General features: G+C 44.5%; 1 protein-coding gene across 1 annotated transcript; it reads left to right on the top strand.

The window, feature by feature from the left end:
* Positions 1-1,960: 1,960 nt before the first annotated feature.
* dact1 (dishevelled-binding antagonist of beta-catenin 1) lies at positions 1,961-10,809 on the top strand. Its single transcript, XM_066694418.1, has 4 exons — positions 1,961-2,948; positions 5,799-5,931; positions 7,056-7,211; positions 8,318-10,809. Exons 1-4 carry the CDS (start codon positions 2,691-2,693, stop codon positions 10,168-10,170), a joined length of 2,400 nt encoding a protein of 799 aa, XP_066550515.1. The 5' UTR covers positions 1,961-2,690; the 3' UTR covers positions 10,171-10,809.
* The last annotated feature ends 15,564 nt before the right edge of the window (positions 10,810-26,373 follow it).

Here is a 26,373-nt window from a genome sequence, read left to right on the forward strand (position 1 = left end):
TTGTGGAGACGCTGCTACACAAGCCCTGCTAACCAGACTTTAAACGCAGTTAATGCAGCTGTTATCTCTGGGTGAATTGCCTCCGCAGTCTGCAGTGCAGGACCGGGGACATGGAGCGGCACAAACCCAGCGAGTTATACAGGTGCAAAGCCGAATACATCACAGGATTTTGCGTGAAATCCTTGGGGACTAAATTAGCTTGCAGAGAGTAGACATAACACGGGTAATGAGACGGTAGTGTTTCAAAAGCCTTCTCAATCAATATTAACCTCGACTTTTGCATTGAAGGGAAACCGTCCAATGGCTGTTGGCTCCTCAAAAGTAATAGGTGACCATCTGAGAGCCCCAGCTGAAGCGAAGACCAGATAATTGTTGATATGGACTAGAAAACTACACATTGCCGATCCAGCAGACTTGTTTCATGTATGTTCATCTCACATTCAGAGAGAAAGACACAGCTCTGATGGGAAAAACTGTAGTCAGGTAACAAGTGTTTCTAATTCACCTTCCAGATCTTCTGTCACATCCAATTGTGTTGATTGGTTGTGAAACTCAACAGTCCTGACCTGAACACGATCATTTTGCAGCTTATGAAACTTATTTCTAAATTAATATCCAAGCAAAACATATGTCCTACTGAGCCATGCCAAGAAAGCCATTAAGTTAAACATCTGTTGCTTAAATTTGGACAAAAAAGGTGTAAAAACGAGAAAACAAACGCCGTACTTATATAGCACACTGCAGGGCCATTGATGTGACATAAGCCACTGCAATTGTCTGGCTTTGATGAGAATAAACTGCAAGCGTTGTATGCCATGCCAAGGTCAAGTGTTTAGCAAACGAAGCCAGCTGAGATCGGCACACTTTCCCTGAGATCTGAAATGAGACAGAGAAAGAAAAGCGTTTTATTGTCTTGATCTCGGAAACCCAGGGACTCGATGATGTGATTTACGATGAAGGAGTCTAAGACAATTCATTATGTTTTAATATAGACGCTATTATGTGTCTGTCTCTTTTGTGCGCCACATAAAGACATCTCCCCTGGTCCCTCACTTCCACTGGGATCCCCAATGATAACACGTTTAAGACACAATAGGACAAGTACACAGGAGAGGAAATGGAAACAAAAGATGATACAGAAGAGCGAGATTATTTTCTCCCTCCACACCCCTTTCAGATAAAGGACAGACTGAATGAGAATCTACTTTTGGGTTTTAGAAAACCTTAGTGAATTGGAGACCTGGAGTTTTAAAAACACAGATGCACAGAGAAGTAAAATCCAAGCCATACTTTTATGAGATCCAGACACGTGGAGTTGCCTATCCCCTCCTTCTCTCTCTCTCTCTCTCACTGTAAAGTATTCAGTGTCCACATCCTATTCGCTACACAGCACCAAATATAATTAGTTTCGCATCTTACCAGCAACAGACTTAAGATACTCAGATGTTGTAGGAAATGAGATTAGGTGCCACACCGGGTGGCCAGAGGACTAAATGATCCTAATTAAGCGGCTTTTCGCGCCCGGGTGCGGGGGGCTCGTCTGAGCTGGCAAGGTGGTAAATCTGGCATCAACACACGCCCAGCTTTGTTCAACACATGACACCGGTCATTAGCGCCGGTTTGCATCGACAGCGCTGGGTTTATGAGATCTGGCACCTTTGCACGAAAGGCATCGTTTGCATATTTAGGTAAACGCATGCATTGTGTTGTAATGACCTGGCGCATGTCTATATTTGCACGTCCCTCTCCACCTCTGCTGCAATGGCTGCGAGTTGCGAGCAGAGGGCGCTGTTCCACAGAGGCGCCTGATTTGTTGAGTTCATGATGGCGAGCAACAAGGCCATGAAGGGACAGCTCGTCGTCTTTTCGCAGACTTAATACATTGTGAAGAGCGATAATGTTGTCGACCTTTTTGATGGTGGGGACTTATTTTTGAGACTGTTGCTCCACAATAGTATGTCTAATTATTTGTGTCTATATCATTTAAAAGAAATATTAGTTAGTTTTTCCATATGGACAAAATATCAAGATTTGGAATATGTGTGTTTGTTTGTTTTCTTCCCGAACATAAGAGAGGGTGATTTAAAGCGGTAAAGCTCATCTCACGACATGGAGCTGTCAGGATAATGACATCAGGACTGTCTCACAGCCTGTCGGTCCCACTTCAGGGGACTTATTTCAACTGCCATATGTCTCAATTGCACTAGCTGCGTCGGGTCGGGCGGCACTAGGACCCGGAGAGTAAACGACTGAAGCGACGGGGCGCTGGAATCGTGTTGCGCAGATGTTCGCAGCTCTGCGTGGATCTGCGAGCTCCGCCAATGGGCGCGCTGGGATTGTGCAGATCTGCGCAGATCTGCGTTGCAAGAGCGCGACCAATGGCGCAGCGGAGGCCGGTCTTTGCGCCCCTCGCCGCGGCTGCGGCTCCAGTCGGCTGTGCGCTGTCGGAGGAGCCGGGTGCGTTAACTGCGTCTGCAGAGTCGAGCTGCGCAAAGTGAGCCGAGCGGGACAGCGAGCAGAGGCGCTCAGCACAGCCGTGCCAGACACTCACTGCGCGCAAGTCAGCGCCAACAGCCGCACAAAAGCAGCGCAGAGGAGTTTGTTTTGCGGAATTTCATCCAGAGCCCTTTATCTGTCAATACGCTCCAGTGTTACATTGTGACCGATGTTGTAACCGCGTCTGCGTGGAGATGATGAAGCAGCCGGCGATGCCTGCAGCCCAGGACCGGGCGGACGGGGAGCTGGACCGCTGGCGGACCCGGGAGAGACTGGAAGCCACGCTGGCCGGACTGGGGGAGCTGGAGTACCTGCGGCAGAGGCAGGAGCTGCTGGTCAGGGGCGTGCTGTGCGCCCGGGAGGAGAGCGGCGGCGCGGCCGGGGAGGAGGGCTCCCTGCACTGCGAGGAGAAACTGCTGGAGGAAAATATCCTGCTGCTGAGAAAACAGCTGGTATGTGTTGACAGCCTCCTCGCTGCAGTTTGCGTTGTTGTAGTGGGTTTATGAAGTGTGCACCATTGACTTAAATTATTGGGTTGAACCTTGTGGCACGGCATTGGCCAATAATTGCACTTAATTAAAGGCGATACTCATGATGTAGAGGGTGAGTGATGTAATGTGTGCTGCTGGTGACTTTAATATTAAACCTGAATCTGATTATGTCCATCCTGAAGGGTTTTTTTAGTGACCTGTAGTGGCAGATGGTTGTTTTTTGCAGATGTGTGCTATGAAGTTAAAGGAAATTATGCATTTGTTATTAAATGCTTAATTGGGGGTTGAATCAGTGGGTTGATTTCAACATTTAAATGACAATCTTTGCTCTTGACCGCCTTCTTCTGTGGATTGTAATTTGGCCATCGCAGAGGTCACCTTTATTGGAGAGTTTAGAGGATTTACGGCACAGAAAGCCGTCTGCAACCAATTTTCCGCTGGCAGCAGCAAGAAACCCCTGCTCTACCTGCCAAGCCCAGACTCCTGCAGAGCTGCTGGCTGCGCACCCAGAGACGCAGCCAAGTGGACCCGTCTGCGCAGCCGGGAGAATTGAGCTCGTTAATGACGGGACCCCGATAGCATGTAAACCCCACTTCCTGGAGGGGAATACAGCCCTGAAAAACCAATCCGGGACCGTGTGGGGGTCCAGCTGCCAGTATGCACGTTGCTGATGAGTTACAATGGATGGGGGGCGATGGAAATTAACTTTTACAAGCAAATCCCTCACCCCCCTGCCGGGACTCAAGGAAGTCGAGGGGTGGGGGGGCTGGATTCAATCTCATTAAACGATCGCAGTCATTGCCGGTTAAATGGGCGAAATGGCATCGAATTCAGTTGAAATGCACGCTGTTGTGATCACTTACGTGCATGCTTATAATACACTAATAAAGCCTCCGATCAAACTGGTGCCGATTGCAGGTTTCAATTAAACGATCATTAACACCGTCATCGAAATGTTACCAAATGTCTTAAAGGTGCTGTCAGAGGGTAATAAATCCTCCTTGGGAATGGTCTGATTTCCAGCCAAGGTCGTGTAAAGCCCCGCGGGGTCCCGGGATGCGGGTCAATCATTGAGCGCTGTTATATCCAGGCAAATGACAGGCTAAGAGTTAAGGTTTTCCTCTCCCTTTGCACTTTCCCTTTAAACATGTATTTTCTATTAATTAGATGGATTTAATAACTACACTGCATGATGCACTGGCACACGGATTTAAAAAACAAGAATGGGTGTGGGGGTAATTTATGAAGTGAAACAGTCGCAAGCATCTCAGGAGATGTTTCCATTTAAAAATAAGTGTACAATTGTTGCGCAAAATGCTACATTGTGGAAATAAATACATGAATGCTGGAGCTCCTAGGCTGTTCTCAGGACGGGCGCATTGATCACCGCAGCTCCTGTCAAGAGCTGGTCTCCTGAGCTGGGAGGCGATAGAAACCCTCCGAGTGCTCATTGAATGAGTGTTGCATTATTGAGGTTATGCACAAATGGTCGTTAAAATGCTGGGGGGATTCAGATGACCAGTAGTGCTAAGTGTCTATTGTAATCTTTATGGTCTTGCAGTGGCAGATAATGGTGACGTTTCATTGTCCTGTCCTATGGAATGGGAATGCTGCAATGCACCCCCCAAAACAAAACCGAAACGGAAGAGGGTCTTTGACACCATTATTTTAACGACCTGTGTGCTGTATGGTGCGCATTTGTTTTCTATGTCTGGAGCTTTTTTGTTTCATGCATGCTCAATCCACCCACCCTGCATGTAAACCCCTATTAATATCTGCACGCAGAGCATATTTAAATAATAAATTGATGCCTTTATATTTGAATGGGTGTTCAAATAAATAATGCAAATTCAATATTGGTTCCAAAATTGCCACGAGTTCTGCATCGCATTCTGGCGACACCACTTGAATATTGCCCCCCGCCCCCCCACACATGAAAGGGTAGTTGGGTGCTTTTGAAGGAATTGTCAGAGAACATTCTAGGTTGACATTTGTATTCCATTAAGTGATCTTCCAGACTGCAGTAAGATGGGAGTTGTTATTGCTGGAACATCTTGATGAGCTTTACTCCATATGGAGTCCCTTTACCTAGAGCTTAAACCCCACTCTGATTATTACCGCAGAAAAATAACATCTGATGGGAGGTAGTGTAAGGTTTTCCTGTGATTAGATCTTGACGTTATGCATGCTTAAACCCAAGGACGTGTTTAAATTCCAGGAAATGCGAAATGTACCTGTTAAAGCTGCTGTGGCTTTTTGTTTTGTTGAACCTACGCAGATCAGTTATGAGCCGTGAAAGACCCCGTTCTACAATGAACAGAATATTGGGTCGTTTGTCCAAAACGGTTCAGTTGGGTTTGATGTCGATCATCTATTCAAGCCAGATGCGTTGGCCTAATAGTTTTAGCAGTAGCTGCTGAAAGCTTTCATAAAAATATCTTATTCATTAATTAATACATTATTTATAGAGGTTTCTTCCCTCATTAATTGGTATTTCCTTAAATTCATTTAAATACGTTTGGATTGTGTGTGTGTGTGTGTGTGTGTGTGTTCCCTGAGGCCTGCATCTAAAATTAGATTTACTAAGTGCTAGGAATTCCAATAACATTTTTCCCTTAATTGCTTACAGATTTGTCTGATGTTAGGCTGATTTTTTGAGGCTTTAACCACTTTGTACAATTAATTGAAGGTGAGACATGGCTTTCGGGCGCCTGTCGTCATTCCCAAATGCCTGTGACAACATTGTTGTTCTGTGAGCAAAAATAGAACATATTTCTATATTTTAAATGCATCTGCTGTTTGGCTCTGCAGAACTGTCTGCGGCGGAGGGACGCTGGTCTGATCAATCAGCTGCAGGAGCTGGATCGGCAGATTAGCGACCTGCGCCTGGACTCAGAGAAAGTGTCCCACGACCACCTGGAGACGGACAGCCGGCCCAGCTCAGGTGAGGATACTTTTTGAGTCTGTGTGTCTGGTACAAACATATCTATTTTATCTATAACCTGAACTAGGCCTATATATTCGAAACCCCACTCAATCCAAGCATCTGCCTACTTGTTCTGTCCACGTCCTGATGTAGGTGCTGATCGTAGGTGTGGGGAAGATCTTTGGCCCCAGGCTGGCGTGTCTGTTTGGCAATGATGTACAGTCAGTCGAAAATGTGATTCCTGTAGGTGGAATTGGGCAAACAGGGCAGAAAATAAATGGTAATTGTCAAGTTACTGAGCAATCAATGCTGGTGGGGAGGACAAAACTGGCTTTTGAACTGAGCTCGACTGAAGCAAGAGAAATCCATTATCGGCCTGTCATTCAGGAGCGGGCCCGGCTGCAGGCATCGGCCCCAGATGTTTGAAGATGTTTGAGAGGGGCAGTGCAGAGATCACAGCTTTTAAATGAGCTTCACGAACATGTGTAGATAAACATAAAACACAATCCGAAGTGCATAAACAGCCGTCCGTATCTGACCAAGTGTTTGTTTTTCATGTGTCGTCCGTGGCATCTGGGGTCTGCGAAGAGAGAGGCCCCTGGTAACTCCATTAAGGCTGTGTTTTAACCACAAACTTAAAAGGTGTCAGCTTATCAGAGGAGATAGCGAGTTCATTATTTTTGTTTTGACAAGATAGTGCGGGAGGGGGGCGGATTGATCTGTTTAGTCCGTGTAGGAATTTGCTCTAAGTTTCCATATGTACTTTTAATTTGTTTAGATTGTGTACACGGGCAGCATATATATGTTTGTAGTTAATGTTCCATTTCATACTGTAAACCATGGTGCTGTCTGTCATGAATCATATTTCTTGCATAGCCAATGCATAACAGTATTTTGTGGTTCTTGTGATTAGTTTTTAGTTTAGGAATGTGTTTGAGATGAGCCAAGAGAACATTTCCAACCAGATCAATCTATTAATAACCGAAACGTATCCCAGTTCCCTGCTGCTCACCTGGAAGCCACTTTTAAACATTTTTGGTTTTACAGCTTCAGTCTCTCATGTTTATAAAGTTTGACAGGACAGGCCTCCGCCCCCCGGGGTGTAAAAGCAGTGTGTAAACGTCCCCCCCGTCTCTCCCCAGGTTTTTACGAGCTGAGTGACGGCGCGTCAGGATCGCTATCCAACTCCTCCAACTCTGTGTTCAGCGAGTGTTTGTCCAGCTGCCGGTCGAGCTCCTGCTTCTGCAGTCCCCTCGACGCGTCTCTCAGCGCCGCGGACGGCCGCCCCAAGTCCGCAGGTGAGTCCCGGCAATCGTTGGTGGCGGTGGCGGAAGTGGTGGTTTTGGAGGCCATCTGTGTGCCGGAGGGGGTAGAGGGAGGAATGTTTTCCGTCTCAAAGCTGTGTGGTCTGAGTGATGGCGATGTAAAACCCTCATTCATCCTTTTGTCTCCTCTCGGCAGACCGGCTTTGCCTCGGCTACTGACTTAAACACACAACGCAGACCCCATTAGCGCCCGTCAGTACAGCAGCCCTGTCTGCTGAGACGGCACATCTGGTGGCCAAGAATGTTCAGTCTTGGCTTTGTAGCCTGTAGTGATGTTTAAAAAAAATATTGAGCTTTTAAAACTACAGGTGTGCTCTTGAAATGGAAGTTGGGGGAGTTGCAGTGACTTTTTAAATCATTTGAAGCTGTAAATGTCCTTCACTATGACATCTAATACCTGAGGTGATGCTGTAGGAAGCCTTCAGGAATATGTCAGGTGTTCCTGGATGTGTACAGATTAGGAATGTGTCTTAAAAAGTCGGCCCCACTTTAGTTTTATGTTTAAAAATGGTTTTGAGGTGTTTAAGCTCAACGTATATATTTAAATGCATCCTTTTAGTCTCTCTGTATCCCACAAGATATTCCCTGCTCTGAGGAACGTCTAAACTGAGCCTGTCCCTCACATATGTCCAGAGGAGATTCTCCCAACATAATTGGTTTATTAGAAAGATCTGCAGGAAATTAATCCTTGTTTTAAATATCATTCCGAGCTCATGAAAGTGGGGAAAGTAAATCGGCTTAAGTCTGAAGAGATGGAGCGATTGACAAGCCATGGAAATGGTCATGTGGGCATTCGTGGTAGATTATACACATCAGATTGGAGAGGATATGAAACTTCAGCCTAAATAAGCCTTTTACAGATCAGTAACTGTGATAAGTGACAAAATTCCTGTCGGTTTAATTACACCCTCTAAAGCAACGATGGTACCATGGCTTCAGTTCACACAAATCCTTGTAAATGTTAATTCTGTAGTAAAAGCTTCCCCAGATTAAGTTTTCTTAATGGGGAATAAATGTAGATGGTCTTGAATTGGCCTCACCTTTCTCCTCCTCCTAATCATATCTCTGCCTCGTTACAGATGACCTGGTGGCCTGCGTCGAGTGTGAAGGACCCTGTGAAGACCAGAACTCGGGCTCGGTCAGAAGATCCTTCTCCGCCCCGTATTCCCCTTCCGTGGACGGCGCGTCAGAGAGCCAGTCCAAGTACCAGTGCGACCTCATTGCCAAGAACGGCAGCGATGTATACCGCTATCCCAGTCCGCTGCACGCCGTGGCGGTCCAGAGCCCCATCTTCTTCCAGGCCCTGGTGGGACACTTCAAGGAGGACGGGGGCCAGTTTAAGCCCGGCGATTCGTCCATCGAGTTTTTAAAACCCGAGCCGGGCTCAGTGTCTCAGAGCACGTCGTGGCCCACCCCCTATCCGTCCTCGGGCAAGAGGCTGGACAATTACATCTTGGGGCTGCTTCAGCGGAGGGCACAGCCGGTGAGGACCAACAAGCCGAGGACAAGTATAAATACGGATCCCGCGAAGAGCATTTTGAGGCAGGGGAGTATCTGCGTCCGACAGACTGTTGCCCCGTTGCAGGGAAAGGTTCCCGATCTGAAAACCAGCTGGCAAGCCTGTTTACATTCCAGTGCGGCCAACAGCGCCGACACAGTGTCTCCTATGAAACAGTGGTGCGCTGAGGTGAGAGTTGAGCATGTGGAAAGTGGGAAGAGCCAGGTCCCAAGTGCCTACCAGCCTCACAACGAACACTTGATGCACAGTGAAATCCACACCAACAGCCTGACCAAAAAGATGGCTTTCGTGGCCAATAAAGGACTGAGCTCGACCACCAAAGACTACCAGGACATGGGCAGTCCGCACTCCGTGTCCTCCCCAAAGGATAACGGCCATCGCTATTTCACAATACCTGAAGATAGCAAGGCTCCCCAACCGGTTAAAACGGTGTCTCCAAAGAAAAGCCTGAAATGTCCCCCAGCCGATTCCTCACCCGTGCCGGAGCGTCCCCCGCTGGAGCTCCACAGCCTGGGCTCGTCCTCTCAGAGCCAGGACGAGGGAGGGCAGCTGGTCAACGCCCAGTACATCCCGGCACAGAAGCAGGCGGTGAAGCTGCGGAAAGGGGGGAAAAATGTGAAGATCGTCAAGGTGAAGAGCGCTACGCTGAAACCGAGGGTCCAGATTGAGCCGATCCCGGAGGTCGGCCGCGAGAAGCCAAGGCCGGTGACGAAGAAGTGCCGCTTTCCCGACGAGGTGGCCCACCTGCACAAGGCCCCCAAGAAGAGCTCCTCGAAGGCAAGGCGGGCGGGCAGCTCTCATGCAGACAGCGCCCTCGCATCCAGGTACCTGCCGTTGACAGGCAGACCGGCGCCATCCCGACACCATGGGCATGGCCGGGAGATGGTGCTGGCCAAGCCCAAGTACAAGAGGAGTACCGACTACCGCCGGTGCAAAACCATTGCCGAGGTCCCGTACGAGGAGGCGATGAGGAGGGCCCGGCGGAGGCAGAAGAGGGAGATCCTGGGCCAGGTCTCGGCCGTGTATCTGCCGCCCACTGTGCAGTACGCCAGCCCGTACGCCTACGTGGGCAGTGACTCGGAGTACTCGGCCGAGTGCGCCTCGCTCTTCCACTCCACCGTGCTGGACACGAGCGAGGACGAGCGCAGCAACTACACCACTAACTGCTTCGGCGACAGCGAGTCCAGCCTGAGCGAGGTGGACTTTGCAGGCGAGAGCACGACGTCCAGCGACTCGGAAGAGAGCGGCGGGTTGGCGTGGCCGCAGTTCGCGCAGAGCGCCGGGCCAGCCGTGCCCGCGGAGATGAGCGCCGCGCAAGCCAAGGCCTTCGTGAAGATCAAGGCCTCGCACAACCTGAAGAAGAAGATCCTGCGCTTCCGCTCCGGCTCGCTCAAGCTCATGACCACCGTGTGACGGGCCGGTCGGATCGGCCCACGAAGTCCCACCAAGTGCCTCGGCCCGTTTCGGTGCCTGTCTGAGACTTTTAAACTGGAACGTGAACCGGCTATGCGACATGTCCTGCGAACTCCAGGACACCTGCACTTTCGAAGTGAAACATTGACAGTAGGACACGGCTAGGGGGTCCGTCTCTGTGTCGCCCCCTCACTTGTTTGTTTAGCTCACTTTTTATATTTATTACGGACCATATAGTGTGTGCAGTCGTGCATTTACATTGTACATTTGTAAATACATGCCATTGACCCATTTTCCTTTTTGTATTAAAGTATATTTAAAACTTAATATATTTGGTTAGTCCTACGTGAAGTGGAAGGCTATTTTATTGATGTTAAAAGCAGATCTTTACTTTAAGTAAAGTGGAGGGAGTTTAATTAAAGGACCCAGTCTCTCGTTCGGGACGATCCGAGATAACTGATTGATCCGGTGCTTTTGTTCTGTGTACGCATACTATATGCATGGTCAATTGCTTTACTTTTTTGTTGATGCCAAATAGCTGTACATTGCAATCTGTTGTATATAGTACATTATCAATTCTATTGTCAATACTGGTGCATTATCTTTTTATGCTTTAATAAATGTCTGCTTTAAACTTAATTTGATTTTCTTGTTCCTCCTTCCCTACTACTTGAAATTATGATCAATAATGACTGCCCAAATAGTTTGTGTTGTGGAGCATAAGAAAGCAAGATATTTTAAAATGACAAAGGGCAAAAAAAATATTCAGGCACTGTTGAAGGCTTCTTGTTTTTATAACTTTTATAATGCAAACCTGCCTGGCATTCCTGAGATTTTCCCAGACTATTTGATTTCTGTTTTTGTTCTGTACTTCTGGATCTGCTTGTTAATTCTATAGTTAATCCAGAACGACTGTCAAGACTGGTTAGGACAGTTTTGCGCGAGAGCCCATGCCTTTATTAGCGTCTAAAAGCACCACAGATTATATGAGCTGCAGCACAGAGATTAAAGGAGAGGTCGGGAACAAAGGGTCTCGGAAAGATCGAATCCGATGCCGTGACAAAATGGACTAAAATAAACTCGGTCATTGAACTGAACTTTAGGGGGAACCTTTTTTTTAATAATTCAACTCTAGCGGTGTTTACGATTTCGCCCTGTCCTCCCTTGCTGTTCTGCCAGGCTCGTTTGGGGGTTTTCAGAGGTTGTTTTAAGACTCCCAGATAATTAACTTGTTCTAATTGTCATGGGCCGTACGGTTTAAATAGAGTAACTTTTTATAAAGATGACTTCAGTTTGCAGTTTTAATGAGTCTCTTGTGTGGTTGTTGCCACTGAGATGCAAACCACTGAGATTGAAAAAGGGACTTGAAATTGTTAAATTGCGGTCAATTCTACAATATTTTCAAATTAATCCACAAACCGCTTTATTCTGGTTTAACTCCTGTTACTACACTTCAAGGTCAGCAGTTTCAAAAGCCGTATCACTAGATGTTAAGTCTTTCAGATGCTCTTGAAGTGTCTGAAATGAAAACGTTCTTTTGCAAATGGAAAATATAACTTCTCTTCCTTGCCGTTTTAAAACTAGTCCTGGTTTTTGACGTGCTTGTTTTCACGCTTCGCCGCGTCTTCAATGTCTTGCATCGGGGAACAGGGAGTGACATGCCTTCCTCTTGTGTCTCTTATGACTTCATCTTTCCATTCCCAATCCCCAGGACCGTAGCTGGTCTTTAAAAATAGCCTGCGCAATGAAAGGGGTGACTATTCTTCTGGACACTAATGAAGATTTTCACCCCCTGGAATTCATTATCACCTGAGAGCCGTTGATGACGAGATAATTACCCGTGAAACTTGCTCATCTGAAACAATGGTGGCTGTGCTAATTGCAACATTTGTTTTCTTATATTAGGACTCTCGGGTTTACTGGGCAGTGTGAATCACTTTATTCCCAAAATACTCCTAATACTTGGCTAAAATCTGTCTTCAAGACCTCATGTCTGGCTTTGCTCAGGAGTGATACGATCAGAAGCTTAGAGCTCAGCCTAGAAAAGCTAGAATGTCAGTTTAAAATCAAAGCGATGGTGCAATGCTTCTTGTCAGTGTGATGAATTATATATTGAACTTTAATTGGCAGGGTTTAAAGTGAACTGCATTTTTGTTTTTTGTTTTTTACACCATTTGTGTGTGTGTGTGTAAGCTTGCAAAGGTGAACTTACGGATGCTTAGGGCATAAACACTGAGCTATCAAAGTCGCTATGCTTATTTCTCTCCTGATTGTTTTTGGCAAAGCTGAACCATTTCAAGTAAAGCTTACGTTTGAATGTCTGCCTTCTCTGTCGATTTATGTAAAGAGACGACGACAAATTACTTTGGATGTGTTCTTGCTATTGTAAACCACTCTTTATTTCCCAGTAGAGAACTCGCTGTCGAGGACTTCATTGCCTTTGTGATGCTCTCATTTCTTAAACACTTCACCGTTTTTATTTATGAAGTAATGTGTTCATAAATTGTCATTCCCTCGGCCAAGCGGGTTCAGGTCAAGATAAATCCATTACCTTATTCAATCACTACGTCTTCCACCAATTTCTATAGGGGGTTGTCTGAGCTACTGAAATATTCATCACAACACAAAGACACAATCGGGATTATGTAGAGAGGGTATCTGCCATTGCTTTCACTCTTCAACAAAACCATAAACTAATTTGACTATTAATAGGTTTCTTTTTCTCTCTGGGAACATTATTTTTTGGCAGTATAGTGCATGTATTTTTGAATGCACACAATGTATACAAACTCATTTAATCCAGCCCTTTAATTCAGCAAGGTCGGGCTTTCTTCACATCTGGAAAGACGTCTGTGATTCTAAGCTTAGCCATGAGTGACTTGTCTCCTACCCAAAAAAGCATGACTTGGCAAACTCCGAGAGGCAGGCATTTACTTGCGATAGCGTGACCAGCATACCGCGTCTCGCTTCAGCCGAGGGGTGCAGCTCGGTGCTAATGAGGCACAAGGATGCAAAGCCCTTTTCTTTGGGAATAATTGTGAAATTACAAAGTGCTCAAGGCTGAGGCTTTTCAAGACGCTCTCTAATGATCAGGCAGACTTCTTGCTGAGGTCTAAGAGCCAACATTATCTTCCATGACTATCTCTCTATCCCTTTCTTTCGCTCTAGCTACAGAAAAAGACTTCCATGTATCACTGCCTAATGCTGTAGCTGGTGTCCCCAGATGTTCATAAAGCTGTGCATAAATCAGCCCGTGTTGTGACAGTGGGGTTGACCTCCAGTCTTCAGCGGGTCACGGGTTCCCATTCACATGCTGTCTATCACAGGGAAATCGAAAGGCACACAGTGGAGGACGAGCGATGGCTGATCTCCCCCCGCCCGATCGCAGGCCGTTCTGCAAGGCTGGAGGCACGTGATACTGCAGTGATCGTCCCACACTTCTGCTTTGTATTTAAAACCCAGACCGTGCTTGAATAGGAAGCGAGAAGACACTGCGTTTAGTCAGGGCTCTAGAATAGAAAAGCCTGCAGCCCCTCATACAACACAAACACCCCCACATCCCTACAATATAGATATATATCAGATGTCCAAAATAAACAGAAAAGGCAAATGGCTGTGGAGTTAGAAGAACACTATTCTGAAGAGGACATTTGTCTTTGTGCCTTAAAAAGGAAAGTCTATATGTTCATGTTTGTATGTTTAACCTGGACTCACTAAACTATACAAAACCTAATAACCCTTAAGAGGCATGGGAATATGTCTGCTTGGAATAAAAACATCACCCTAGGTAAGAGCATCTGCCTACAAGAAATAATAAATAATGAGAACAAGAATAATGTCCCACGAGACATTTATTTTCTCTCTCAGGTCTCTGTGTGGAAGGGATTATCCTGTATTTTTCTTCCCTGTGACCTCTGACCCCAGTGGGGCTCACCTGCAAATGGACCAGTGAGGTCACATGACAGGATCACATGATTTACTGAAACCAGGCATCCCCAGCAGCAAAGCAGCTACTTGGTTTGTTTCTTTTTGTGTTTATTTATTTATTGTTAATCAAATTAAAAGTAACACAAAAGTAATTCACAGTTTGATGAATGTAACATCATTTTAGCTATTTTGAGCACCATAAAGATACTGGATTGATTTCAAAAGGTAAGCACAAACTGGTACACAATATGCAATGGGTGTGTGTCTGGTGTCATTTCCAGGTGTGATCGTGTGGCAGTTGACACTTTCGCGAAATCCAAATCTCATCCTCACAATCCTAAACGGTTTCCAAACCAGGAGGGATTAAGAGATGATCTTCACTGGCATGCTGCACAGTTTGTCTGTGCGGATACTTTGCGGATTTAAACACTCGACAATAGTTGCATTTCCACGGGTCTGTCAGCGTTTGATACCTTTCAAAGGCAGGCGGTATAGTAAATATAATCTCCCTCGCCACGATATTGCAGGGAAGGAAAACAACAGCAGCTTAGGAGAGATCATAATGTACAACCAGGTAATCCTCTAATTAACTGTTTCATTTACATCTCGCATAAGAGCACAGGCAGGGTATCATTATAAAGACTTTCCCTCTGGTTGTATACGGTCTTTGGCTTGACTGCATTCGTCTTAAGTGTTTCAGTGAAGGAGGGATGTGAACCAGATCTGGTCCCCAAGACTCACACTTCACTGTGATGACAAAACAAACACAATTTTCACTATCCAACACAAAGATAATGAGGATATCAAATGTGTCTATGTTCAAAACGCAATTGGGTGAGTTTGTGTGTATATAAAGAGCAAAGGCGGTTAGTAAATCACTCGGCTTACTGGGCCATAATTAGCATAACCACTGTATCCAGGGGATTTACACTCTGACCGCCGTGTTTGTAATCGAGCGGCTCTGCCGAGATGTGTAAAGCCCCTGGAAAACCGGAGTCTTTCGAAAACAACTCTGCGAAAGAAAAACAAGGGCTGTGACACAAACACAGAACAAATGAAATCCAGTATACAAAATGGCGGGGCTGGAGCAGGGATCACATGTCCCGGTGAGGTCACTCCTGTCTCCCACGCCTACGGTAAGCAAAGCTCATGCGAGATGTCATGCAAATCAGAGGTGTGGAGCCAGGAACTCGGGAATCGATGTCATGAGCTACTTTGTTTCTCTTGCTGTACAAACAATTGATAAATGATGATCCGGATAACAATAATATTTATCTACACGTTCTAAACATTGCATTGCTTTTTTTTAGCCCATCATGGACTATTGCAAAGATTGTTGTTCAATTGCTGTCTAGATCCGCGTCACTTGATACATTTTATTGAATCATTTCCTGTTGATTCACTTATTTTTAGTTTTCAGTTCTTCTGTATTTTCCCTTGCATCACTGCCGCTGAAATGTGTTGCGTGTGAAGCAGCACGGCTGTGTCTGAACTCCGAGCCCGGTGCTGCCATGTGTACGCAGCAGGGATATTCATTTCGGGGTCACGCACTCCCGCAGTAGCTCCGGGAACCTCTGCACCGTTAAGATAGCCTCCTCCGAAATGGAGAGGCTAGAGTATGTGAAGCATCCTGGCTCTGTTGTTGTAGTTTCGGTTCAGCAACGCTTTCCCGAGGTTAATGATTCTTGCGGTCTTAAGGGAGATGGTGCAGAAGGCTGCCCCTTTTGAGAGGTCGCTCCCGAGGTCACGCTAGGGCCAGGTGGGCAATACCTGCTGAAGAGCCTCAGCCGCAATCCCCCAAAGGGAACGTCTTCCAAGGGAGGATTTTCGAGCGGCGCACTCAAAACAGAGGAGGAGGCGGGAGATGGCTATCGGATGGCCTTGGGCACCATGCGTGAAGCTGTTGGATCTACTGGATGCAGGGGCTGATTGTTAAACAGATGGCTGATGTAAAATCTGAAAGCCTTTCTTGGAAATCTCTCTTTCCTGTCTCAGATTTTGTGTGTGTGTGTTTATTGGGGTTATGGTTAAAGAAGTATGGATTCTGGGATTGTGTTACTCCACAGTGTGCCAGAAAACTTGAGAACAGCAGTTCCAGAGGTCAAAGTGCGATGGAGAATGCCAGGGCTAGGAGCTTTTAAAGTGCAAGATGGTGTCTAACCTGTTATTTACAAGATCCTAATATTTAAACCAGAGATATTCTCTTCAAAATAAGATGTGAAACACTACTGGAGTGGCAGGTTCCACCTTTAAACCAATTCAATTAATTACTTAATCAATTAAAAGTTCAGCAGAAGTGTTGATTGAACATTGTGCGTTCTCCATCACGGTTGTGCTTCTTCAGCTTTGTCGAGACTAATATAGCCAGAGTTATCAGATCCTTGGGGTCCAATGAAATGTTAAATAAGATGTTTTATGGGGTTCAAAGGTCATGAGCATGTCTGGTCAGAGTCTGAAGTTTATTTTACCAGCCTGTAAGGACATTTATATGGGATGGGGCCATCCAGAGGAGCTGGAATCAGACAAACATCATATTTAAGGTATATAAACCTCCATGCATCGATACATGCATAATATATTGGTATTTGTGTATATACCACATGTGTGTAACATTGTGTATCTCTTAAAATATTGCTTTCTTGGAACAGAGGGCGCAATCTCGGTCATGATCCAGAATTGCTACTGTACATGTGTGCTTTCTTCACAGGCTGCTCGTATACATAAAAAAATGTATTCGTTTGCCAGATGTTTCCACCCCTCCCTTTAATTTCAAACCACTGCCTTCATCCGTCATTAACGATGAAACCCTTTGGTTTGTTTGTGATGGAAACACATCATATCTGTTATAAAACATATGGTGACCCCAAAAAAAGATAGTTAAAAGGCAAAATGACCATGGATTTATGAATTATGTTTGGAAAACTGTTAGTTTTTCTTGGCATCCTCCAGCTCCCATCACTATAGTGCGTTGTGCACTCAGTAGTGGTTCCCAGGGCTTGTATGCTATGCTTAAAGATAATAGTTGCTATTAATCAATGACTTTCCCTGTGCTTTTGGAAATGTATAATCATACATGTGTAAAATGGCGACCTTTAATGTCACCACAGAACGCAGAATAACATTTCAGACTTGTGGGCAAATCTGTGGAATCTGTTTAAAAGATATCATTAAAGTGCAGCTTGATAATGCACATTCGAAGGGTTCATCGAAGGCTTAATTACCAAACTTAATGATTCCAAGATTAGAGAGTCATAAAATTAGTTGTGTAGTAAAAACATAATACCCGTTCTGCCTCAAACAGGAATTTGGGGTTTTATATGTATCGCAGATTCATTTCAAGTTCATTTTTAACAGTTAGAGGTTTAGATTTTTTAATTCACCCTGAAGCGTTTATGAAAATTAAGTTGCCAATTAATTCTTGCTCTAATCTTTTGCAATATCCTACTCCTTGCATACTACACTCATTAAAGCAGATGTCAACTCCCAAATGTATTTATTTATCTATCTATTAATTTATTCTGTGTCAGGTTTCCCCATCAGATGGCCTGTAGTGAACTGGATCAAACCCAGAAGGTTTTCTTTACCTGACCCATGCAATGTATTCGCCAAGTCAGCAGCTGTTATAATAGAGATGCTTTTTTTGTTTACCAAGCCAACATACCTCCTATACGAACAGCTTTTGCAGGATTGCCACTGACGGGACGGGGGACTATCTCCTGTCGGCTCAATGACCTGACAAAACGCCAACTGCTGTGCGTATTTCATGGCCGCAGCGTGGGGAATTCAGATGATATCTCCGAGCAGCAGCGCTGGAATAAATAATGCATCGGTGAAACGAAACGGGCAGGCAGGGGACCGTGCGGCAGCGGAGATCTTTTATTCATCGCTCTCGGCTTTGGCGGCGATATCCAAAAGTTTGCCTCTCCCCTTCCTCCTGATCCCACATGGACCTACGCAAGTTCTCGTCAAGTGTCATTGCTTGGCGTCCCCCCAAAAAGTGACATTTCCCATTATGGATCATGGCACCATTTTGCGTAAAGGCCCTAGTGCATGCAGTGACATAAATATATATATATACATCTCACTCTGAAGCAACTTAATCCTCTCCTTAAAATTCTACCTCTATATGTTTGGACTCTGTAATTACGACTCCTAATTGTCTCTGTTTATTCAACATCTCCTAAGTAGTTCCCCACATCAATCAAGCCTTCTTTCAGGAGTGACAAAGGGTTGCAGTACAGCTGTATCATAAAGTGGGGAATGGAGTGCAGTGCCAGTGACCTGTTTTAAAACTCGACTAACCCGTCCTCTCAGTATTGGTCTTGGCCCCATTTGTCTCCAGACAGGTCCCATGATGATCAAAGGACTGGGGGTGAAGTGGGAGAAGCCGTGGTCCACTCTGTAATCGCCTCCTTTGTGAATCTTGTCTGAAACTGAGTGTTCAAAGTCTGCGGTTTGTGTCTCATCAGCGACCACAGGCTAATGCGACCGCAGACGTAAAACCGTTCTCCGCAGAGACACCCAAACAGCGGCAGCTATTTTGAACTCTGTGTTCAATCTATTAATTTGTTTTTCAGACCCTCAATATGGCTTTCAAACTCATATTATTGATAGCATCTGTTTTAAACCGCTTTTATTTTAAGCTGCTGCCTTTTGTTCATGAAAATCTGTTAACAAAAATCACGTGCAACTTTCTATTGCACTTTGATTTAAAGTGAACACACAACTGACCTTTTTCCTTGTGAATTCACTACACCTCAGCCTTGGAATAACTGTGTATGTTTGACTTTTTCTAGGATCGCTCTCTAGCTGATGATAAAACACAAATGGCATTGTTTATATTCATGACTCTTAATTAAACTCCTGGATAGGAATCAATAACATTTCTGTTTCGATGCTCCCAATCTGCAGCATCCTGGGAATTGAGATGCTGCTAATATCCAATTTCAGATCTATCCAGCGACAGGCCAGGCTGGCGGAAAACGGATTAGTGCATCTCTATTTAAATGAGCACCCTGGACGACCTTTCCGAGGGTGTTTGCTGATACGTTGGCCTGGGGGGGGAGGGTTACAAAGTGATTATAGTGAATCACATTGTCCCTTTTAATAGACTCCCCCCCCACCCCCGGTCTTGTCCCTGGTGTGTCGTCAGCCATGGTTGAGCTGTAGCGGCCTATCCCGGGACAGAGGGGGTCTGTGCCCTGGAGGGAGGGGCTTCGCAGGGGTCAGTGGGGCTGGAGAGAGGGGCTGGGGTTGTCCAGGCGGAACTACAGGGCTCTTCATGTCGTTTACATACAAACAGCCCCCCGGAGCGCCGGCCCAGGGCAAGAGCAAGGACTCTGTTATGAAAAGAGTATTTGAGCTTTCTCTGATGAATATTACGCTAGACCGAAGCTGGTGGGAGTGATTACAGACATAAATTGTGTGCTCCATGTGAGAACGGGTCGTGAGCTGAGTTATAGTGTTCGGTATGGCGGCTTAATGAGGAATCCCGAAGTTGATACGGTTGTCTGGTTTCGCGGCAAATTCTCGGCGGTTAGATTGATTTGTCTTTGTACACAACGTGTGTTTTGGTGTTGTCAGCAGTTCGGGGAATTGTTATTTGCGTATAAGTAAAGTCATTTCAGTTCAGCGTTACAAAGAATAGAATTGGATCATGAGTAGGGCTACAATATTGTCATGGAGAAAATTGTGTTTACCTACCTGCCTTTTAAAGTGTTTTGCTGACATTCTTAATTAGACTCTCGTGAAAGCTGATAATTGTGATGCGTTTGTATTTATTGATGTGGCCACACAGAGCAACGGCCTCCAGATCACTTTGTATCAAGGTAACTCCACAACACCGCAAATGTTTTATCGTAATTATCGTGTTTATCATTAATCAGTCACAGTGCAACACAAGTTCTAAATTTCTTCAACGTATCTAACCTCCAGAGCACAAAACACTTCAATGTCTTTTACTCAAACAGGCTACGGGGCAAACTGAACTTTACTAGAATAGCTTTCACGTGAGACTTATTAAGAAACTACGTTGGCTATAAACGTTGTTAAACTCAGGCAGGTAAACGTAATTATCTGTGTGACAAATCGTAGCCCTAATTATGAGTTGTGTGTCACCTGATGAAAAATATCAATAAGCCCTTGGCGTAGGTTAGTGAAGAGAGACACACGGTGTGGAAACATTATGAAGTTGTTTCAGGCATGGCACACTTTATTAATATAGGATAGAGCACGTCATACGGAGTACAAAACAGGTAGACAATAGAGTAGATACACTTACATTGCAAAAAATATATACTCTTAATGTGTGGTGTTAAAACAGGAAGATTGGGATACATTAAATCATAGAATTTGAAAGATAAGAGTGGCACATTGTAACGCAAATGATCTGTAAGTGTCCCTGTTATCACAAATATTCAGACATCCAAAAATGTGTTGACGTCGCTGGACTCATGGCGAGGTTTCACTTAGGACCAGTTTTCACACTGACTGTAACTGCCTGCTTTTAGCCGCCTCAGGAATGCAGTCCTCGCTAAGTGTCTCCCAGACTTCCACAGCACCGATGCTCTCTCTGATAAGGTCTCCAAAGCCATAAAACCGTCGAGGTCAGCTTTCACGTGGATCGATGTCCTGAAATGTCATCCGGACGCTCCTAAAAGCTCATTTTGTTAATTCACAAAATTAACCTGCAGTGGTAATTAAGGTAGTCTCCGAATGCGCACTGTCTGAGTGCTATTCCTGTCGCTGGCAGAGGTCGTGATTTACTCTGAAAGGGTATGTTTCTTTTTAAATCAATGCTCATTAAATGGAAAAGGAGACGTATAGGTTAAACTTGCGCCAAATGTGCTGGTTTAAAAAGACAAAAACATGCTACTCCTGTGAGCTTAATTGTCAATATTTATCCAACATCTTTAAGGCAGGACACACCAAAGAAAAGGGTGGGACGCCTCTCAAGGGAAGCTGCTACAACTCAGTCCAAAAAGACTTGAGCAAATACAGTAATCCTTTGCTCTTCTGGATTGTGGCCTAAAACGCTGATGGCCTTTTTTTCCAGGCAAAACCCTCACCTGTGCGTATCGAATCTGTTATTATCCGCAGGGAACTTTTGTTGCCGTCCAGGTGAGTCAAAGCAGAGCTCAGAGTGCAGAGAAACGTTTGATCAGAAACCCCTTTGTCCGACAGCTTCTCCTTTTCCTTTTTGACCAATTCTTCCATCACTACAATCACTGGTGCGTCTTTAAAGGAATTCCAAACCTAAGGAGTAAGGCACACAAGTTGATGCGAAACCCTTGCATTTGGTAATTGAAGTGCACCTCGTCCAAGAAAAAGAAGTGTATGTATGAAAAGAATGACTGCCGAGCCACTTTGTTGTAGGAAATGATGTCATAAATCAGGGAAGTAAATGCACCAAGGAGAGCTGTGCCCTCTTGGTCTGTAAATATCTCCAATATCAGGTTCAGCATCAGTGCCTCGGGAATTAAACCAAACCGTAAATAGGACTGAGTGTGTGAGCAGCAATAAAATGGCTCTCGAACGGGAAGCTGTAGTTTTCCTCTTCCATTTGCACCTTCACTCTTATCACTCATTTTTGCTGTCATTAGCTAGCCACTCATTATGATAATTAGACAACTGGAGATGACTAATGACTCTGTGCAGCAGACATGCCTGGCAGCTCTTTGCGGACTTATTATTGTTAATAGACTTTTTGCTGCAGCACGATTGTTTCTAATGGAAAGGGACCGGTGACTATAATGAATATATATGAGTGCCTTTCCTTATTTCCCTGCACAGATTGGGTTTTTAATCTCGATAATCCTTTCTGGGGATTTTCAAAGTTAGATCCGCGAGGGTGTTTTTTTTTTTGTGTGTGTGGTTTTGTTTGTTCCATGCTTGAAAGTTTGACAGTCCAAATTTGCATCCCCAATGTGCGTTACACGATTTCTTTGCATGGCATTGTCAGTGTTTTGCATCTCTTACATTCTCAGAGTATCATTACAGTTTTTATTTTCCCATTCTCTCACAGCAGAACGATGGGGTTTATGAATTTTAATAAACCGCATGTGTATAGGCATTATATAGGATATGTACCACACAAATTTCACTTTTTTTCCATTTTGTTTTTAAAGATTAGTGACAGGTCTTTTGGATATTTTAGAATATAGAGTTTCATCGGTGCTAGCATTGGTAAACTATATGAATCGAGTTTAAGTTAATAATTAATAATAACAAAACAATTTAGCATCACTTATTTGAATTAGAAATTCAAGTCAACATAAAAAGACACATCATTCATTTTTTTCAAATCTAATTTGGATCTAGGTTAAATTTGTCTCACTAGTATAAGCTTTCACCTGTGAACAATACACTAACTAGTACTTTACTCGCCCTAGTACATCTCATCTAAAATTACCTGGTAACACAAGTTTATCATGCTGAGAATATTTGCAACATTAAACTTGATATATTTGTTGCAAGTGTGTATCATTAAAAACTGGAGGGAATCCCAAAATGTACAATCAATGCAAACCATACGATACGCGCAGCTGTGCATATGTATGTGTTGTGTTTTCTTTCTGCCGAATCCTTTAAACTTTTAATACCCGAGGATCAGATCTCACTGTTGCTGGTAACTCTGAACCGGCATGTGGGAAGTAGACCAGCTGTGCATTGTGGGTAACAATCCAATTGGTTTTTGAGAGAGATCAGTCATATTTTCCATAGATGATAAAAATGTGTGAATTCAGACGAACAAGGTTGGTTTGGTAATGTTGTGTGTTAGGGATCTGGACTCTTTTCTATGCTGTTTTTTGGTCCCCACTTTGGATTTTAAGTAGGCACATACCAGCAAGGCACAGTACAAAAAATATAATACATTATTTTTTCTGATCATTCTAGAACATCTGACCAGAGGGAATAGAGAAGTGGATCCTTATAACTTAGATTTCGCAGCGGTGCAGTGTGTGATTTTAGCACAATGAAGGAGTTTCAACACCTATATGTTTGTCCTCCCTTTCATTGTTTAGTGAGGGGCTTTAGCTGAGCTTGGACAAATTCTTCTGGAAGTAAACCGTGGTTCTGTTGTCCTGCCCCTGTTGTCCCGCCCCTCCTGTCCTGGAGATCGTGGTCTACTTTGCTCTCCGGTGACCCTGCGTGATGTGAGAAGCTAGGGAGTGTTTCTGTGCCCCCTGATGCTAATGGAGGGGGAGGCTTGCTTGTGCAAAGCTGACACCTGAAGTTTCTCTTTCTCTCTTCTTTATCTTTTGTTTCTCTCTCCACCTTATTTGTCCACATTTTGAATCTCCACTCTCCAGTACTGGCTGGCTTTTTGACCCTTACGCTGACCTAAGACAACCGAAGGAAATTAAACACATCTCCCAGAAACCCAGAAGAGTCAACTGCAGAAAAAACTGCAGCCCCCCCGTCCCCCCGACAGACAGACCACTTGAGGTACCTTCCAGGACCCTTCGTTCAACAGCACCCCACCCAAGAGAAATATTCCCTGACAGCTTTGGTGCGCTTTTGGATGTCAGAGGATAAGTAGGAGAAAAGACTGAGAAGAAATCGGGTAGGAGAGGCTGAGAGCGGCAGAACAGGAGCAGATATGTTCCTTGAGTCTTTCTAAACAGGAACAGGAAGAGCCGAACCAGAATTGGGGCATCTGTTGTATGTCCACGCTGTCACGAGAGACATAATCTTTTTCAGAAATGTGGATTCAGGACCTGTTGTCGAGCCCTCAGGGGAAGTCACAGGTCTTCATCTTCTGAAGCGAGCTAGGCCAGTGTCTTGAAAGGAGCCTGGTTTGCGTTATGCATCAAACAGAGGGAATGGCTTGTTTTGCCTCCTGTTGGTGTCGCTTACGCTTATTTGCATAGATTTGAAAAACAGATTTCCTTCCGTTTTGACTACATGCACCAGTGGCACTGATGCTGTAAGAGTAAAATGCTCAAATGTCTCTTCTCTCTTTCTGCTATGCCTTCCGAGGTTTAAAGACTGGATTATTAACTGTAATGTCTGGGTGAGGAGCTTCAGTTTGTGTTCTGCGGGAGAATCACCTAAAACCTACCATCTACTGGAAGTTAGGATTTGATTGTAGGGCTGTCCGGATGTGAATGATGACCTTGAACAAATGTAATTTCTCTGGGGTTAGCAGGACCCACACGTGAAAGGATTCCAGATGGCAATTTCGAATGACATCTTCATCTTGGCGAAAGTCAGGCATATTTTTCCATTACTAATATCATTACACTTAATTAATTGCGAGCAAATTATAGCTACTTGGGGCCAGCACTGCAGTTTTTTACTGATCTTTTTTGGGAGGGGGGAACTATAAAATACCAAAGTGTTTAAAGCCTGCTTTTTGTCATTGACCTGTGCTGTTGGCACCAAATGCGTGCGGCACATGGGATATGTATTAGTCTCGAGTATGCAGATTGAGATCACCGCTCGGCTCTGAACCGAGGAGACACTCAATTTCGTTCTCTGTGAAGTGAGAAGTGAACAGCTTTCACTCGAGGCCAGGGCTCCTATCTGTCGCATTTGAGGAGGACTTTCATTTCCAGACCCATGAAATATAAATAGAGAGTCCGTCGGAGCCGTTTCAGGGGTTTCGAAACTGTCAGTCTCTGAAATAATTTAAGACACAAACATGATAGTATAGGATGGTACCCTGGGATGTTAGTATACATGAAGTGCATTGTTTTTGATTGAGTTAAACATTATTAAAGGAAAGTAGAGCACCTGACATATATGGCCTGGTCTACCACTATTAGTTTAATGTTTGTGTGACACTACTTAGTGTAGTATACACATTACCAGATCTACGCAAATATGTGTAAAATATAGTCGTACATTTATTTTATTTCGTTTTTAGAAAGAAGCAGATTTCCTTTATTCACACGGTGCTTTGAGTTGTGTATAGTTATAGCAGTTACTGACAGGGCGAAACAGTGCACTGTGCAGAGAAATGCAGGACAACAGATGGCAAATATATGGAAGCTAACGCTGAAAACTGGAACGCACATCTTTCCAAACAGGGATCCTTGAAAAGTAACTAACACACAAACAGTAAATCATGATCGTTAAACCCAGAAATATCCCCTAATGCCTTTTCTAATTATAGTTTGGCGCATGTTTCCAGAAGGCGTAATTTATTGTAGGCATGGGGCTTTAATGACAGATCTGCCTTTTCCCTGTCAAACTTTGTAGTCGATGCAGAGAAGATAAAATGCATTTTTGTCCGCAATTTGATGATCGCACCTGGAGGCTAAGACAACAGTGAGTGGCAGGCTGTTCAATTCTCCGTGGAGTGGAAGTCCCCTGCAAATCACCCTCACTTGGACTCGTTCTCTCCTTACAATCTGCATTCCTGAGACACCTGACTAAACTGCAGAATTTGAACGTGTCGCAGGGAATTTAATTCTTCATTCAGAGCCGTGGATTTATCTTCCTGCTCCGTTTGCAGAGTGTGGTTCTTTTAGCACAATATAATTGATCTTTTGAATATATTTTATAGTGATCATAAATGATACAGAATAGAAAACATGTATATATTAGGAGTAGAAGATACCTGAGTATCTAGCGACAATCTCTCAGGTATTGTTTGTCGTCCTAGGGGAAAATTCAGCATGCCTATCCGTTCCTTGGATCGCTCATTTATTATTCACCTCAACTGCAAACTTGACACACTTTTAAATCGCAGTGTGCTGGTGGCATATTTAACTGACAGCTCTGAGACCATTTCTCTAAGATTTCTCCTTTTGTACATGTATTTTGGACACGCAAAGACAACATTCACCTTCTGTTGCACAAGTCCACCCTGACACCTGTTGATTGCATTATCGCTCTGGGAGCTAATTGATTTAATTTGATAGCTTGCAATTAGTTAGCTGTCTCTTGCTTTTTTATTAAATGGTGTCGGTCTTGCAAGTAACATGGCCTTCACTAATGTAATTAGTCAAACGTGGTCAGAGCAGGGTCCTTGTGGTCTTCCAGGTGTAACATTAGTACCAAAAGCTGGCAGTTATAAAATCTGATGCTCTCTCTCTCTCTGCATATATGTAATATAATTTGCAGGAATCTGCTGGGTAGTTAAGCACTTTAAAAAGAAGACTCAATGGAGAAACCAACCCTAGAACCAACGCTGAACCAGAACTGGGTCTGGTCAGATGGTGTGTCTATCAAAACCAACTCCAGTTTGCATTAATCTCTTCTTTTGTATTCTCTTCCACATCCTCTGGGTTCTAAGCCTTTTCTATTTGGAAAAGATTAAACTCTTTA

The sequence above is a fragment of the Amia ocellicauda genome, chromosome 21 (assembly GCF_036373705.1).
Source record: "Amia ocellicauda isolate fAmiCal2 chromosome 21, fAmiCal2.hap1, whole genome shotgun sequence".
Classification (NCBI taxonomy): Eukaryota; Metazoa; Chordata; class Actinopteri; order Amiiformes; family Amiidae; genus Amia; species Amia ocellicauda.